Source organism: Schistocerca serialis, unplaced genomic scaffold (assembly GCF_023864345.2).
Source record: "Schistocerca serialis cubense isolate TAMUIC-IGC-003099 unplaced genomic scaffold, iqSchSeri2.2 HiC_scaffold_1402, whole genome shotgun sequence".
NCBI classification, from domain to species: domain Eukaryota; kingdom Metazoa; phylum Arthropoda; class Insecta; order Orthoptera; family Acrididae; genus Schistocerca; species Schistocerca serialis.
In genome coordinates this window covers 1,709,747-1,728,905 of record NW_026047628.1, presented here as the reverse complement: position 1 = coordinate 1,728,905, position 19,159 = coordinate 1,709,747, and the positions used below count along the sequence as shown (strand labels likewise).

At 39.5% G+C, this 19,159-nt stretch overlaps 1 protein-coding gene across 3 annotated transcripts in view; it reads left to right on the top strand.

Annotated features, from left to right (window-relative positions):
• LOC126442754 (zinc finger protein 724-like) overlaps positions 1 to 17,290 on the top strand; it is a 119,933-nt gene extending 102,643 nt beyond the window's left edge. For all 3 annotated transcript variants that reach the window (XM_050090784.1, XM_050090783.1, XM_050090782.1), the window contains one exon: positions 15,134 to 17,290. In XM_050090784.1, the coding sequence (XP_049946741.1) occupies positions 15,134 to 16,652 (1,519 nt within the window). In that variant the 3' untranslated portion in view covers positions 16,653 to 17,290. The remainder of the gene's footprint in view (positions 1 to 15,133) is intronic.
• The last annotated feature ends 1,869 nt before the right edge of the window (positions 17,291 to 19,159 follow it).

Genomic DNA, 19,159 nt, shown 5'->3' with positions numbered 1-19,159 from the left:
CATTTCTTCCAAAGGAATCATTGGCCCATTTTTCAGATCCAAAATGATTATTGCATCACTCTATCTGGACATTCTTCGTGAATTTGTGGTGGTACAAACTGCCTTAGACGACACTGCGAACACCTCGTGGTTTATGCAAGATGGTGCCCGGCCACATCGCACAGTCGACGTCTTTAATTTCCTGAATGAATATTTCGATGATCGTGTGATTGCTTTGGGCTATCCGAAACATACAGGAGGCGGCGTGGATTGGCCTCCCTATTCGCCAGACATGAACCCCTGTGACTTCTTTCTGTGGGGACACTTGAAAGACAAGGTGTACCGCCAGAATCCAGAAACAATTGAACAGCTGAAGCAGTACATCTCATCTGCATGTGAAGCCATTCCGCCAGACACGTTGTCAAAGGTTTCGGGTAATTTCATTCAGAGACTACGCCATATTATTGCTACGCATGGTGGATATGTGGAAAATATTGTACTATAGAGTTTCCCAGAACGCAGCGCCATCTGTTATTGAAAATTGTAACTACTGTAATTTCGAAAGTTTGTCCGCCTGCAAATGTACTATTGTCCCAAGCATATTGCAACAAACGGTGTATTTCTATCGCTGCTCGTTTAGTTTTTATTGCCGTTTCAAATATACCGGTCATTTTTGAAGCACCCTGTAGAAATGGTGTTGGGAGTGATGTATCTATAATGGAAGAGAGTATGTCGAAGGAGATCATGCAACATAAGTGAAATGTAAGCACAGAAAAATTTTGCGGACAAAGTTCAGGAATTTTTTGAACACACTCCATATGTTGAAGTTAAAGACAATATGAAAAATTCAGAAACTGAAAGAAAAATTGTGTAGATCAAATTCAGAAGCATGTAGCTGCGAGCTGAAGCTAAATGGGACTTTCATAATTGTAGCTGTGTACAGGTCCCCATTGGGAAATTTCAAGTGATTTCTGAAAAACTTGGATTCCTTATTATGTTGTCTGGCAGTCAGAGATAAGCAAATTGTTTGTGGAGATTTCAGTGTAGATTTTCTGAAAGAATCTGATAGACAGGACGACCTTGAAGTATTACTTGGTTCTTTCAATGTGACATTAGTTATTGGTTTTCCTGCACAGGTTGTACAGGAAAGCAGCACACAGACTGAAGATAAATTTAATCAAAAACTTTTCCTTTTAACATTGGTCCTTATGATCATGATGCACAGCTATTTATACTATATGACATAGTGCCATATAAGTAATGCTAAACACTTCTCCAAATTAGTGCATTCAATTTAACAATTGCAAATCTAGCAATAGAGTGGGATGAGATGTACAGGGAACCTGATGCTAATTTAAAATTTAATGTGAAAATAGTTTCCCTAAGCAAACAACATAACGTAATTGTAAGAAACCATCTAAAAAGCTGTTGCTAACTAAAGAGATAAAAATATGTTGTAAACAGAAATGGGAAATGTATCTTACAGCCAGAAAGAGTAAATATGCAGAAAGAGCCGAACATTTCAAAAATTATTTCACTGTATTACGAAAAGTTATTAAAAAGTCCATTAGTGTGTGCATTAGGTCTTGGAGTAGCAGCTCTGATGAAATTAAAACAATTTGGGATATTGTTAGAAAGGAAACAGGACAGTCAAAATCACAGGAGGGTTGTATTTCTATCAGACTCAATGAAAGGTTTGTTAACCAAAACCTGAAGTACAAAGTATTTTTAATAAACATTTTTTACATATTGTAGAGAAAATAGGATCCAGCTGTTCATTAGAAAATACAAGGCTGTATATGAAAGAAGCAATAGCTATGCAATTTGATAAAACTGAAATTAGGAAAATAATAAATTCACCCTTGGAATTGATGGCACTTCCAACACAATACTAAAAGCGTGTTGTCAACAGATAAGTACATTTCTCAGCCACATATGAAGTAGCTCACTGAAACAGGGCACTTTTCCAGATAGACTGAAATTTGCTATTTTTAAACCATTGCGTAAAAAGGCAGATCAGTCTGATGCTAATAACTACCACTCAATCTGACTTCTGACAGCTCCATCAAAAGTTCTTGAAAAGTAACTTATTCAAGACTGCCTTTACCTATTCATAAAAAATGCAGTACTAAGAAAAGTCAGTTTGATTTTCAGAAAGGCTTTGCGACATAAAATACTATACATGCTTTCACAGCTGAAATATTAAATGGTCTGGGTAACTTTACATCACTCATTAGGATTTTTGTAATCTCTCAAAAGCTTTTGACTGTGTGAATCATGAAAATCTTATATATCAGCTTAAGTATTGTGGTATGAGTATGACATGCACAAATGGTTTAATTCATATTTAACTGGAAGAATGCAGAAGGCTGAAATTAACAATAGAGATAGTGTGCAAAAGTCAGCAGTCTTCTAACTGGGGAGATATCAAGAATGGTGTCATATATTGTGTGTGTGTGTGTGTGTGTGTGTGTGTGTGTGTGTGTGTGTGTGTGTGTGAGACTTGGCATTCTACATTAACCCTGAAGATCCAAAGCTATTCTTTTTTCTGGTGATATAGTAATCACACCCAAGAAACAAGAATTAAGTGAGGAAATTATAAATTATGTCATTATGTCTTTCAGGAAATTAGATGGCTCTCTGCAGATGGTCTCTCAGTAAATTTTTAGAAGACATAGTATATACTGTTCTGTAGAGTTGTAATCAGAATAATAGTTGGAGAGCACTCAAGATCACATTGTAGACACTCGTTTAAGGAACTAGGGACATTCACAGTACCTTCAAATTAGATACCGTCACTTACGAAATTTGTCATTAATAGCGAATCCCCATACAAAAATAATAGCAAAGTACAATGGGCTAAATCTGACTTTGGCACAGAAAGCGATGAATTGTGCTCCCACGGAAGTCTTTGGTCATTTACCAAATAGCATTAACAATCTGACAGACAGCCAATCAGCATCTAAAAAAATTAAAATCACTTATGAATGACATCATTTACTCAGTAGATGAACTTCTAGATATGAAATTGTAGTGGTGAAAAAATAAATTACATTGTGTAATGAAACCTAATGGTAAACTGACAAGTGGCACATCATTACAAAATGTCATATTCATGATATGTGGAACAAGTATCGATGTGATGGAATGTAGTGTAATATCATGAAACCAGGCAAGGACCGCACATCTGTCTATAGTTACTATAATTTGTATCTTACCTGGTTGAGCAGTTCTATGCGCTACAGTCTGGAACTGTGCAACCACTATTGTCACAGGTTCGAATCCTCCCTCGGGCATGGATGTGTGTGATGTCCTTAGGTTAGTTAGGTTTAAGTAGTTCTAAGTTCTAGGGGACTGATAACCTCAGCAGTTAAGTCCCATAGTGCTCAGAGCCATTTGAACCATTTTTTTACGTGCTGTAAGAAAAGTAATTTGAAAAGTTTGGTCAGCATATGTTCCACCTGGGCCATAGAATCCAAGAAAACCCTGCCTGCCTGGGTTCAGATGGTATCACTCCACCTTGAACACTATTGGTAGCTGGAATGCACTGACCATCTGTATGCCAATGTTTCATTCGAGCAGGGCGTGAGAAATTAAGCACTTGCCATCTGTAGATATTGAAAGCTTCAATCTTCTGAGTAGTATCTGAACTGGATTCACTAGACCTCTATGATGTGTTACTTGTCCTATCTGGAAGCAGGTGCATAAGAAATGTAGCTACATGAGTACCAGACAGGCAAATATTTTTTAAACACAGAATACAGAAACAAGTGGAATATAATGTTAACGCATTAACTTGGAAATTTGTATGTAAGGCCATGTAATTGTTTTCTTCTTAAATTAAAATCTTTAATTCATCATTGACACAATGTGTAACATCCTAAGTAGTTAATACTATTAAGCAATAAAGTGACTGCAAACATTTTGACCAATGACAAAGAAATATATTTGATTAGACATACAGACTAAATGGTTCTAAAGTGATATTTATGTGCATGTACTTCGATGATGTGCATTGCCCAGTAAACCAACCTCACCAAAAGGAGAAAGTTTCAATCAGTAGTCGCTTAAATTTTCTCTTTACTACAAATTGTTTGTATGAAAGAATGAGAGGGGTAAGGAGGGAGTGATTCTGTGGGGGAAGAATGATGAACATTCAGTGATTTCAACTTCTTGTGCATTATGATACAAGAAATAATAACTTCACTTTCAACTTGGGCAGAAAGCCACACCAGCATTTGTAATAAAATTAATCATTCAAATATAGATGGCAGTGCAGGATGTGCAGCCCAGTGCCCAGTCTCTCACATAGGAAACATACAGGGTGACAATTATTGAACTACATGAAAAAAAATCGTAAATTAGTTGCAAACCATGGCATTCACACACTCTATTCAATATGTAAACGCACTGCAGGTATTCAGACTTAGGTTATGATATCTTTAATACGCATCTGTCATTGGCAATGATGTGGCACAAACAGACAGCAAAATTCTGCATGACCCACTAAAGTGTCGGAGCTTCGATGCTGTCAGTGACTCCCCAAGTGGCTATTTTCAGCCTGCAATGGTTTTGGGATTGCTGCTGTACATCTTTTCTTTAATATGGCCACACAAAAGCGACTCAGATCTGTTCAGATTAGGACCAGGGATATTTGACAATTCCAGGAATGTTTATTTTATTTTTCCATTAAATTTTTTGTAATTTTGATTGCTACGTATGGATACGCTAATAAAAAATTACTTTAGCCCTCCACTGCAGAATAATAGTGCAGCAATAAAACATAAACGAGGGAATGTTGCCAAAATCTATAGTTGCAAAGAAAATGGGCGTTCACCACAACAAAACCAGTGTACACACAAACATCTTCCGACAGTAATGTTAAAGATTCTGCAATACTTCGTAGAAAGAAAATGCTTTCAGTATGTCTTATTACTGGGCCATTTTGATGAGTGACGTCACAACTGGTTACTTTTCTAATGGACGCGGGGAAATATTGCGAATGCTGGATTCAGAAGCATTATTTTGAAAGTAAGTTTCCTTTTATGCAAGATGATGATACGTGTCAGAATTTTTGATGAATTTCTTAAACCATGGAACATTAGATTCTCATTCAGAACTTAAAGCTGAGGACCAGGTATGCGCATTATTTTAGGCGTAGAAGACCAGCCATTTATGCCCTAATTTTATATTTTGGTGGCACACTTGCTTTTCATATATCTTGAGAAGGTAATACACACAAAAATGACCTGGTTTCGAGGTTAGTCTCTCATATTTATTTTTGTTCTTTCATTGATTACAGTTTATGCAATAATGCTGGCAAAAAGTGTAGTTGTCTTTAAAAAAAAATTGTGAAGTAAGTTCTTGAGCGATTTCACATGTAACTGGCTTTACTATGAAAAAAGTCAAAAGTTGTCTACAGAATATTATTCTGCTAGGTAACCCAAAGTGTCCAGGGCACGTCAGTCAGAAATACTCAGCTGCTGCAATTAAAGCTGGTGCTCTTAGTCCCGCCTAACAACACTCTCGGAAAAAACAGCACCAACTTTCCGAATGTCAGTATTATGTATGAAAACTTAGCTTTTCTTTTGGTTGTACTGATGTGTATTAATTTAAACCATTAAATTTTTCTGTTTGTGTGTTTGCACGGCCTAAAATTCATGTTGTTATTAGCTGACATCATCATGTTTCGTATGATCTTAATGTCTGCTGTCACTGGCTGGCAATATCATGTGACATGAGCAATACTTGGCCAACAAAACCACAACATAATGTTGATTTTAGCGATTTGGAAGTACTGTGGTGTAATTGGTGAAATTTGTGTTAATACTTTCATGATACGAAAATAAGTTGTTTATATGTTTCTACGCATCGAGGAAATGTTTCGTTCTTTGCTAGGTTGAGATTCCTAAAGTGCCAGAAAGTTCTATATCTGTTCACAAATTCATCACCATTCAAAGGATTGTAGGGAAACAGTATCATTTTTTAACATTGAAAAATGTACTTCCACCTGGTAAATAGTTCATTTTCACCCTAGAAAGTGTTATTAACTGGGAAATATGGGAATTTTTTTTCTTGTCCGGGTATACACCCAGTTAATGTTTTTGCCTTCCATATGAAATGAAATGATGTGGCTATTGAGAAAAAACGCCATGCAGTGGTGGTACAGTTGTTTTATCAGAACAGCACTGCATTGCAGGAATATAATTGAAATAAATGCCTGAGAAACGACCCCATGTCAATAAATGTAATAAAGAATACGATCAAGAAAATTGAAGGAAGAGGTGAATTGAGTGGTGCAGCAGATTCCAACAGCAGCTGTTGAAGTAGCTTTTAGCTGCAGCTGACCATGCAGCAGATGCCTCAACTTCTGCAGTAAGTGCTAGAGTTGTAACAGGATCTCTCTCTCTCTCTCTCTCTCTCTCTCTCTCTCTCTCTCTCTCTCTCTCTCTCTCTCTCTCTCTCACTCACTCACACAGTGTGTCTCTGACTGTGTGTCCCCCAAATCAAAAGTTCAACAGATTTTGTGGCACATTTTACACTAGTATCTCTATAAGCTGCTAAAGAAGCCCCAGGATAGGCTACAACACTTTCATTTTGCCTTCATTTTTGGCATGCATGGAAGTAAGTGACTTTTGGCTGGGGAATATTCTTTGGGTGGACAAGGCATATTTTACTGTGCATGGGGCTGTGAATGCACACAACTGCCGCATATGGAGCTGTCCTCCCAAACGTGCAGGAGCATCCACTGCACTCAGCTTATGTGACAGTGTGGTGTAGTTTCACAAGCGCCTTCATTCTCAGTCAGTGTTCCTTCGAGATGACATCTCGTGGGCCTGTTAGGTGTACATTGACGTGTGAACTTCAGAAGAAACTTGTTATGCAACTCGTGATTCAACATTTCAAGAACACGCTAGTCTCTGCACCATTATTTTGATGTGAGATGGTGTTACATGATAATTCACTTGTCATGTGAAAGATAGGTATTGCAAAGCCTTTGGTATCAATTGCATTATATCTAGGCAATTTCAAAATGTGTGGTCTTCGAGAGCCCTCTACCTAAATTAATGTGACAAGTGGGTATTGAGATATTTGAAAGATTTATCAGGGATATATCCAGACTAATCCTGATCAGAAGGATATCGTATGACGACAATCAATCTGATTACACTGGATATGCTGTAAGCAACTGTAACCATGTCATGTTACAGATACAGCATGTTGCTGGGTCAGTATACCATTTTGAACATGCAACTTCTTACCATATCCTAATAAATGTAACAGAACCATTGTTATCATTTTACTCATCGTTTCTTCCCTTTTTCTTGACTTGTCACCTCATTCTGACAGCTTGTAGCGCCATATTTTCACCTGGTGGCAGAAAGTGAGAAATTATTTTTCAGGGTACTCAGTGAGGACACCAGTTAATGAACATCCTTCAGTGAAACTTCCTGGCAGATTAAAACTGTGTGCCCGACCGAGACTCGAACTCTGGACTAGTGCACACTCCGCTGCAGAGTGAAAATCTCATTCTGGAACATCCAACAATGTTACAGCATTCTGCAAAATAGAGCGCCCCCACTGCAGCACCTGGAACACAGTCAGTTTTATTATAACCACTTGGAAGGTCTAGGATCAACATCTTGTTATGAAAGCAGGGTGCTACTCAGACAATTTGACCCTCAGTAAATTCTTGAAGAGATACCATGCTCGTTCTATTTTGGCTACTTAGCAGGGGTTTCTATCAACAGTTTGTATTTATTGCAGCATAATACTTTCGGTGACTTCTGTCAGTATCTTGTACAAGATGCAGTGTATGCCATGTCCTTCTGACCATTGAAACCAGCGTGAACAGACCTATTATTCTACCCAAGTTTTGACAGTAAGTGAACCATATTTCAATGTATATTTTGGATAAATGATTTATGAAGTTTTGGATGGCAGTGGTATTCATTAACACGTTCGCTGCGGTCGCCAGTGCGAGCCGCTAACGCGCGAGTCGGACGCTTGTAAGCGCACGTGCGCTGAGAGCTGAAATCATAGCCCTGCGAAACCTGTAAGTTTGTGGCGAATAAACTAGATGCCGCCAGCTGATTCGTTTGGAGTTCGTACGCTGGCTACCAGAGGCGCAGCGTTCCACTCAGTCAAAACAGTTCGGGGCTAGCTGCCAGGAGCGCTGCAATCACTTCTCTTTGCAGCCGCACGGCCTTCTATGATTTTTATTTCGAGGAAATAACTTTACATAGTTACCGACTTAGCTCGCCACTGTATCTTTTCATAATTCTTATGGATGAATAAAACTTTGTTCTGCAAGGGAAGTCAGCAGTTTCAAGTTATAATAAGATACTGCTGGAATTTATATTTCGTAATCCATACCTGGCTGAATACAAATTATGAACACGCCTAAATTTTGATCGCAAGACTAATGTCTAGTTTTGCGACAAATTCATGTTGTGCACGAACGTAATATTGGCAACGAATATAACGTCTGCGGAAGAGGTGCTAGATATAGAAATACAAGTACACTTTAGCTGCATGCCGATCATGTGATAAATGCTGCCTGCTGTCTGTCGCTTATAAGCGTTACATGCATTTATTGCAAACAATTCTAACAAAGCCCCTTATTTATTTATTGTATTGCTAACTGGACAGAAAATGCAATTCACACAAGTGACAAATCCACTCCATTGAAAAAGAATTAGTCGGAAAACACCAAAAGATTTATAAAACGAAGAAAAAGAAACAGGACTCGTCTGCAATGTGGTGCTATGGAAACCCAATCACAAATATATACATATTATAAAAATGACTGTATGTGTATGTATGTATGTTCCACATCTCCTCCTACTGGACCGATTTCAACGAAACGTGGTACACATATTCCTATTATCGGAAAACTATCACTGTAGGGGTAAGAACCACATACGACACATACGTCAGGAGATATGACGTCATGAACAATGTAATTCGTCAAAAACGGCCGCATCATGTGACGATATTCCACATCTGCTCCTAAACTAGTACACCGATTTCAATCAAATTTGGTACAAATCTTCTCTAAGGTAATGAATCATTTGCTATGGTAGCAAAAACTACTTACGATATGTAGTTCAGGAGATATGACGTCATAAACAATTCTGTTCTTGAATAACCGCAACATCAGGTTTGTGATTTCTATTTATTATGTCATTACTACTAAAGCTATTCGCGAAGAATTTTGCAGAGGATATGCATATATACCACTAAATGTAGCTTTGAAATTATATCATAGTATGACACGTAGTACAGGAGATATGACGTCAAAACTGTGAAACGCACGAAAATCCGTCCCACTATGCATGTGGTTGTAATGTATTACGTCTGTAATACCAACTCCATTCGCACCTCATTTTGCAGTTTCCTAATATTCTTCCCGGGGAACATGGAAAATTATATTCTTGTGGGACACATAGTACAGGAAATATTATGTCATGAAGATTGACCTGTGTGAAAACGGAACTGAGATGAATGGAAAATAGATAGCGATAGAACAGGAGGCGACGGACAGAGAGAGAAGAAGCAGATGGACTAAAATAAGACAGGAATGAATACACACCCGGGCAACGCCGGGCACTGCAGCTAGTAACAAATAAGTTTTCAAGGTGTAGAGGTGATGTTTTTATAGCAAACCACAAATAAGTCCACATACGGTACTGTACAGAAACATCATATTCTGAGCAACCAATGTAACTATATTTACATGGCTATCAAATAAAACAAACACTTTACAAATCAAACACAAACAGATCTTCCTCTGTAGATACGACGTCCCATTACATTATGGATGTGTAATTGTGCAGCAGTTCAAACAGAATCCAGGTTGGTTTGGACACGTTATACACACGTATGGTGTATCCGTACGCTTGCCCCGTGCCGCGCACGTTTTACATCGCTTCCGCATAACTTGCTTCGTCCCTTCCGTTGCGTCCCGCTTTTGCACAACATGTGTGTCTTTACATTTGTTACGCACACCTTTTGTAACGTCCATTGGTGGAAGTAGTCCCTTTATTATTTGTATTCTATTATCATACAAAGTCATATTATGCCCTGAGTATTTATTATATAGGTAATGTGCATTGAACATTAGCATGTCAACTACATGGAAGAATAGTTTCTTTGGCCAGCGGATTGTCTTTCGTTCACATAAATAATAAGACAACATCTGGTCCTGCCTATCGGTCCCAGACATACAACTATTATATCTGATAATTGGCAGTGGTTTCGCGACTATTTGCTGGCGTGCATTCTGCACACGTTCCATTGTATTGGGGTATTCTGTGGAAATATAGGAGACCTCTCGTCTATCCTTCCATTTGCCGATCATTACCCCGTCCGAATATCGTGCTATGGTGTCCCCTTTCCCCAGCTTGGCGCATACCACGTCTTTAGGGGTATTTTTCCTATTTACCCTTAGTGTCCCGGTGCAATGTGTTTTTGCATTCAACAGGGTTTTAGCTAAGGCAAAGCTGTTGTAAAAATTGTCCATGTAAATGTGATGGCCAACATTCACCTTCTCTTCTAACAAATGCAATACTATCTTTTCAGCATGCCCTTTTCCCCCCATATCACCACGCATCCCCGTGTACACAGCGCATTTATTGATGAAGCCGTCTGGGTTATTTAGCATGTACAATTTGATGCCATACTTATTTCTTTTGTTTTTTATGTATTGTCTAAATGACAATCGTCCCCTCCAAAGAATCATTGATTCATCTAAAGAGAGATCCCTACCTGGATAATACACATTACACATTTTGTTGTTGAAATAATTCAATATAGGGCGTATCTTATACAGTCGATCATTTGGTTTCGGTTCGCCTGACTCTGGATTTTTTGCAAAATGCAATGCGCGTAAGATAAGCAAATATCTGTCTCTGCTCATACTCATCGTTATTCCTTTATTTTCGAACAGCGGATCCCTCTTCCAGTAGTCTTGTAGTCGGGCACATTTGACATTACCCATATGTAATGAAATCCCCAGGAAGACAAGTATTTCTTCTATACTTACGGGTTTCCAATTACTAATTCTAGAGCCCTCTTGTGTATTTGCGCTCGCAAATATATTCCGTGCGTTATCATTTGTTTCGTCAACTATGAGCTGCAGTATGTCATCTGTAACCAGTAGCCTAAAGAAATCCATTGGCGTATTGCCAGCAGGCTTCATCAGCAAACATTCTGCTTTCGTAAACGGGTGATACTGCATCCCATGTGGTTCTTCATGCCACGTAACACCTGGTTTGCTTACCTCTGCGAGCGCTGGTTCTTTATCGTCGGCGATTTCCTCATCATCGTCGCCCGTATCGTCCGATTCCGAACTGTCACGAAACATACTGGACAGTTCTGCTTCCACACTGTCATCACTGTGGTCTGTTTCTGCAGTCTCCAAATGCCAGTCACCCTCATCTGGTTCGTCCTCTCTGAACTCTACATCACTATCTTCTAACACACGTAGTAACTCATGGTCAGTATATTGGTCACTCTTCCTACACTTTTCCGCGTTCGAAGGCCCCGGTGTCGGTTCATTCGCCGCCATTGCAAACAATGCACAACACAGACGACAAAAAACGAAAACACACAACTGCAGACAGGAACACGTTACGTGATATGTCGTTGGTTACTTGAACTAACACGAGTGCACAGCCGAACAAACTAAACTGAGAACTCTGCTAGTGAACGCGCCGCTTATATGCGTCAGCCGCAGCGAACATGTTGACGGCGTAGCGTAATGGTCAAGCGCATTGCTCACGAAACAGTCGACCTGGAATCAATCCCAGGTGCTTCCTAATTTTTTTCAATTGTTTTCATTCTTATTTTCCTTGGTTTCGTCAGATTTTGCAACTATTTACCGTAGAATTTAAATACATTCAAGTAGTATATTTATATAACTAGGCGAAAGTTTTAATGAAAATAAAGATTTTAAAGATTCTTGTGATTACGTGCGCTACTTTTTATTCATTACGACAGTAGAAGTTTTGCCATTTTTATGGTGACATATCATAGAAACATGTGAAACATATATGTTTCACTCTAGGCACATTTTATGAAGGCATTGTTTGAGCAGTTACATTTCTCTGCAACATGCTTCATTGGAAAGCACACTTAATTCAAGTTTTAAAACTAAGGTGTTTCCTCTAATAGTTTGGATGCAAACCAAGCGTACTAGATCATAGGGGTGTCCACAAGAGCACTGAATTGATGCAGCACGGTCGAATGTATTTTAATTGCATCTTCTCTTGATGATACCTCTCGCTGTTGTTGGAGTTATTCAGGGGCACTTCGTAATCTTTTAATTAGATTTTTGACTTGACGATAGAAATATACATCTACCGTAAATAACCGAACACTCTGAAGATACGAAGTAAAATAAAAATGAGAAAAAAAAATCAGGACGGACCTGGGATTGATCCCAAGTCGCCTGTTTCGTGAGCAATGCGCTTGACCATTACTCTACGCCAATAACGACGAACAGAGCGCTAAATAGGGTATAGCCTCCTATAGTGCTATCGGAACAACTTTCGAGAGCATGTTCTCCTTTCCTATGGCCAACTCAGGCGAAATATTTCGGGCACGTTATGTGGAGTCCCACCTCTTTCTAGAAACAATTCGGACGAAATCGGCGTGTCCCAGTTGGCGACCTCCCCTAGTGAGAACTCAGCTAGCGAGCGCACCGCTTATAAGTGTTACCCGCACTGGCTTGCTGATCGCGGCAACGCTTATGAGCGTCAGCCGCTCTGGCGTGTTGATCGCGGAAACGCTTATAAGCGTCAGCCGCAGCGAACGTGTTAACATAACATGATAGAAATTGGTGATACAACTTCATGACGGACTGGATGATGCTGCTGATGATGATTATGATGATAGCAGGGGACATAGTCTTATCACCATGATTCCTGATTTTATGGTAGGGGAAACTCTTCCAAATGGAGAAATGCACAACCCAAGCAATGTGTGCACAAGGCAATGCAATATTGCTTTGCAGGTTCCTGGCCTGTGACTTAGGGGTAATGTGCTGGGTAGGAATTGAGACATTGAACAAGGAATCAGGTGTACATTTCCCTCAAGGTATTTTAGATGAGATTCAACAGTGATGAAACAAAATTTTGACACTATGAAAATATTCAGAAGAACATAACTTTTGTGCTTGTTGTTGATGTCTCTGAGATAAAAGCTTACATTGATAAAATTTCCTTACTAGGGGAACCAGATGTAATACTTTTCATGGTACTGTAAGAAACTGGTTTTCTTCATAATGGCAGATCTCTGGTTTGAGACTCGAGATAACAAAGGAAGGTATACAGTAGAGGTAACAGATACAGTGTCAAAACTTTTAACAAATGTAGTGTAAACCATCAGCAGTGTTACTGTCCAGGCTGTAATATTTTTGTTGATAATATACTTGTTCACTTTCACCATCACAGCATGAATAGCTTACAGATGCACCTGTCACGAAAATTGTTGTGGGGTAACGATAAGGATATGACACACACTAGTACCCAGTATCTATACAATGCTTACATGGAGATGTCTAAAATACTTTATAAGTAATTAACATCAAAATTGATTTCTCATTGAAGTTTTCCAGAAATTCTGTTCCTCGTCCTTGATTGTTAATCAAAGTCTGGCATACCATACAAATTTTAATTGTAACTTTTATTTCCAGTGCTTTGAGAATCATAGAAAAGTATTTATTTGAAACGTGACTTGGATAATTCTTCGATTTTCTTCATTATCAATATTCAGTTACTTCACTTCAATGTGTGTGAAAACACATGCTGTAACTAGTTCAGTTAAAAAAACTTGTTAAATTCTGGAATCTGACATACAGCATGATACCAGTTATGTAAAAAAATCGTATGATGCCAGTTACAGCTTAAAAACACTCGAAATTTGCCAGTTACCATACTAAACAAAACTATACATCTAACACAAAAAAAGTCAAGAGTTACAATCAGAACAGAAGGAAATTACTGGAGCATGCTTGCCCACAGTATTTTGTAATCTTTCATATGCAACATGCTGCACATACTGGGGACCTGAAAGGCATCACACATTTCTGTTCTGTGAGAAAGGGTTTAATTGCAGATGTAATCATGGGACCCAGATACTACGGGGGTTGCTCATGCATCAGCTGTTATCACTGGCACTCAGTATGATGTCTCCTGCACTGTGGCTAATGGGTTATGTGGCCATTTATACAAGTGTCTTTCTGTCAATGGTGTTCTGCAATGCGAGGTGACCACATGCTGGAAAGAGGTAAAAGTTTTTTTAAAAAAAAAGATCGCTGCAAATGTACTGGAAAAATTACACTCACTTCCAACTTTCCAGGCAATATTTCCATTTGCTTAAGGCTCCATATAAGTTGCAGTACCAAAAACACAGTCTTGGATTGAAACCATCTGTAAGTGTAACATTCAAATTCATTCATCAGTATGCAAATTTTTTTACCTTAAATGATGTGATATTGATACTTGTTCATGAACAGTTTTTATCTAGATGATAGACAACCATAGTAGATACCCAATAAAAATATTGGACCTTTCACTAGTTCTTGACTCAATGGGAATCAAACAAAAAAAAATTCTGTTTTACTAGGTGAAAGATTTCTCATTTCCAAAAGTGGAAGTGTTTCCAAAACAAAGATAAGGCACTTCCGGAGCTGTTATGATGGAAGAGGGCATTAAAAATTATTTCTCATTATTACTTTTAATTAAATCTGAAATACCTTGAACATAAGAATTCTGAATTAAACATCTAACAAACATTTTTTGATACATTTAATAAACTGGTGTAGACTATTAACTTCTGGCGCCATATTTTAAAAATATTGTAATACTCCAAAGTGAATTATTTTAATTCTCATCTAAAAACTCCCAATTCAAATCAGTGACTCAGATTAATCGTTATTGAATCTCCTATGGTTATTTTCTTTTTAAACCAATTTTACTTCATCAGTTCTTTCCTTCTGGTAGAATATTTTAATTTTAAATTAGTAACTGTTATTGAAAATGTAATTTCTTATGCATTATTGTGACATGTGGCCTATAGTCCTGAATTTATGGACACTTAAATATTGTTCCCATTTTGTATATTTATCACTCTACTCCTCACTCTTCAGGTTGATTCATAGTACTGGTGGGAGCTGTGGCACATCATGTGAAGAAACTTGTCACCATGGACGGGTCCTGGATGACTTGGAGATAGACAGAGAGAAGTCACCACGCGAGTTTGGTAGACATAAAGAAGGGATTATGGATAAGGAATGCTCAGTTGCCACCATATATGACTTCAGTATGAGGGAAAAGGAATTTCATGTATATAGCTGTAACTTCTGTCTACAGAGCTTTCCTTCAAAATACAGACTCATAATGCATGTGTTTATGCACATTGATGGCATGCAGCCGCCTTTGTATGTTTGTAAGTGGTGTGGTGAGGTATTTCACAGTAATGTAAGCTTGAAAAAACATTTGAGAATGAGTGAGAATTATAAAGACTTAACTGCTGTCAATCATGAGAAATATGGCTTTAGTGATAAGCATCAAAGCGGTATCTTCTCAGATAGAGTGTCAGAAGTTCCTGTCACAGAACACAATGAGCTATCTTCATATAAGGAAACTTGGAAAGCTTCAAACAGGTCCTCTAATGACATATGTAACACACATATGACACATGATATGGAGACAACAAATCATTATGGAAATTTATCTACAGCTGTTAATGTCGGTGCCCAGGCTGTTCTGCTTACTGCGAGCAGACCCCACAAATGCGGTATTTGTGGTAAGTCTTTTCCTGTGTCAGGTAGGCTCAAGAGACATGAATTAATTCACACTGGAAAGAAACCTCACAAATGCGATATTTGTGACAAATCGTTTGCCCGGTCATCTAGTCTCAAGACACACAAATTAATCCACAATGGAAAGAAACCTCACAAATGCGATATTTGTGACAAATCTTTTGTCCTGTCATCTAGTCTCAAGAGACACAAATTAATCCACACTGGCAAGAAACCTCACAAATGCGATATTTGTGACAAATCGTTTGTCCTGTCACTTACTCTGAAGACACACAAATTAATCCACACTGGAAAGAAACCTCACAAATGTGAGATTTGTGGCAAATCTTTTGCTGTGTCAGGTAGTCTCAAGAGACACGAATTAATCCACACTGGAAAGAAACGTCACAAATGTGAGATTTGTGGGAAATCTTTTGCTATGTCAGACAATTTCAAGAGACATGAATTAATTCACACTGGAAAGAAAATGCACAAATGTGATATTTGTGGCAAATCGTTTTCCTTGTCATTTAGTCTGAAGACACACAAATTAATCCACACTGGAAAGAAACCTCACAAATGTGAGATTTGTGACAAATCGTTTGCCGTCTCACGTCGTCTCAAGAAACACAGTTTAATCCACACTGGAGAGAAACCTCACAAATGTGAGATTTGTGGGAAATCTTTTACTATGTCAGACAATCTCAAGAGACATGAATTAATTCACACTGGAAGGAAACTGCACAAATGTGATATTTGTGGCAAATCTTGTACTGTGCCAAGTAGTCTCAAGACACATGAATTAATCCACACTAGAATGAAACCGCACAAATTTGATATTTGTGGCAAATCTTTTGCTGTTTAGATGGTCTCAAGAGACACAAATTAATCCACACTGGCAAATGTGATATTTGTGACAAATCGTTTGCCCTGTCAGGTAGTCTGAAGACACATGAATTAATTCACACTGGAAAGAAACCGAACAAATGCGATATTTGTGGCAAATCCATTGCTCTGTTAGGTAATCTCAAGAGACACATTGATTCACACAGGAATGAAACGTCAGAGATGTGATATTTGTGCTCTATCGTTTGCCTAGTCAGCCTATCTCAAGGCAGATACATTAATTCACACTAGAATGAAACCTCACAAATGTTATATCTGTGGCAGAAGTTTCAGTCAATTGGGTACTCTCAAGACTCGTGCATTACTTCACATCAGAAAGCAAGTGCAGGTTAGTGTTAGTTTAAACAAACGGATTTCTCTGGTTGCTGCTCTCAAGGCCTATAAAATAATGGATGTAGCAGGGAGACAATAAATTGTAATGACTGTGAAATAACATTAAAATGTGGTAGAATTCTGAAAAACTGTGCAACAATGTGAACTACAGTGTGGTAGCAGATAATGTTACAATATGAAAATCCATATCTGTAGCTTAAGATGTCAAGAAATTGTATTACTGTATACTCCAGAAATATGAATCAAATGTGTTTTTGTCATTAACACTGCTTTTTTTTCCTATCGATTTTGAGACAAGAAGATTGTGAATTGTGATATACACTCCTGGAAATTGAAATAAGAACACCGTGAATTCATTGTCCCAGGAAGGGGAAACTTTATTGACACATTCCTGGGGTCAGATACATCACATGATCACATTGACAGAACCACAGGCACATAGACACAGGCAACAGAGCATGCACAATGTCGGCACTAGTACAGTGTATATCCACCTTTCGCAGCAATGCAGGCTGCTATTCTCCCATGGAGACGATCGTAGAGATGCTGGATGTAGTCCTGTGGAACGGCTTGCCATGCCATTTCCACCTGGCGCCTCAGTTGGACCAGCGTTCGTGCTGGACGTGCAGACCGCGTGAGACGACGCTTCATCCAGTCCCAAACATGCTCAATGGGGGACAGATCCGGAGATCTTGCTGGCCAGGGTAGTTGACTTACACCTTCTAGAGCACGTTGGGTGGCACGGGATACATGCGGACGTGCATTGTCCTGTTGGAACAGCAAGTTCCCTTGCCGGTCTAGGAATGGTAGAACGATGGGTTCAATGATGGTTTGGATGTACCGTGCACTATTCAGTGTCCCCTCGACGGTCCCCAGTGGTGTACGGCCAGTGTAGGAGATCGCTCCCCACACCATGATGCCGGGTGTTGGCCCTGTGTGCCTCGGTCGTATGCAGTCCTGATTGTGGCGCTCACCTGCACGGCGCCAAACATGCATACGACCATCATTGGCACCAAGGCAGAAGAGACTCTCATCGCTGAAGACGACACGTCTCCATTCGTCCCTCCATTCACGCCTGTCGCGACACCACTGGAGGCGGGCTGCACGATGTTGGGGCGTGAGCGGAAGACGGCCTAACGGTGTGCGGGACCGTAGCCCAGCTTCATGGAGACGGTTGCCCCAGGAGCAACAGTGTCCCTAATTTTCTGGGACGTGGCGGTGCGGTCCCCTACGGCACTGCGTAGGATCTTACGGTCTTGGCATGCATCCGTGCGTCGCTGCGGTCCGGTCCCAGGTCGACAGGCACGTGCACCTTCTGCCGACCACTGGCGACAACATCGATGTACTGTGGAGACCTCACGCCCCACGTGTTGAGCAATTCGGCGGTACGTCCACCCGGCCTCCTGCATGCCCACTATATGCCCTCGCTGAAAGTCCGTCAACTGCACATACGGTTCACGTCCATGCTGTTGCGGCATGCTACCAGTGTTAAAGACTGCGATGGAGCTCCGTATGCCACGGCAAACTGGCTGACACTGACGGCGGCGGTGCACAAATGCTGCGCAGCTAGCGCCATTCGACGGCCAACACCGCGGTTTCTGGTGTGTCTGCTGTGCCGTGCGTGTGATCATTGCTTGTACAGCCCTCTCGCAGTGTCCGGAGCAAGTATGGTGGGTCTGACACACCGGTGTCAATGTGTTCTTTTTTCCATTTCCAGGAGTGTATTCTTCACCTCTGTCAGTAATCCTGTGTACCATGCAATTTTCAGTATAAGGCCAGGGAAATGTGATGAGTTCAGCTTATTATTCCAAACATAGTCATCATGTGGTTCTTGTAACTTTGCATTTTAGGAAGTGACAGAAAAAATATATTCATGTCACTTCACTCAGGCTTGTAAATGAGGAACTTGATTATGGCAATTATTTTACTCTGGAATGTTTTTCAGGAGATTTGCTGTGTGTGTCATTAACAGTGTGTACATTCATTTTCTGTTAGTATTAATCCTGCACCAGTAAACATAACAAATACATCAACCTGCTTAATAGCATGTTTGTCCCCCTTTGGAAAACAATGCAATAACAATTCAACATGATATAGACTTGACAAGCCGTTTACACATTTTTGAAAGTATGT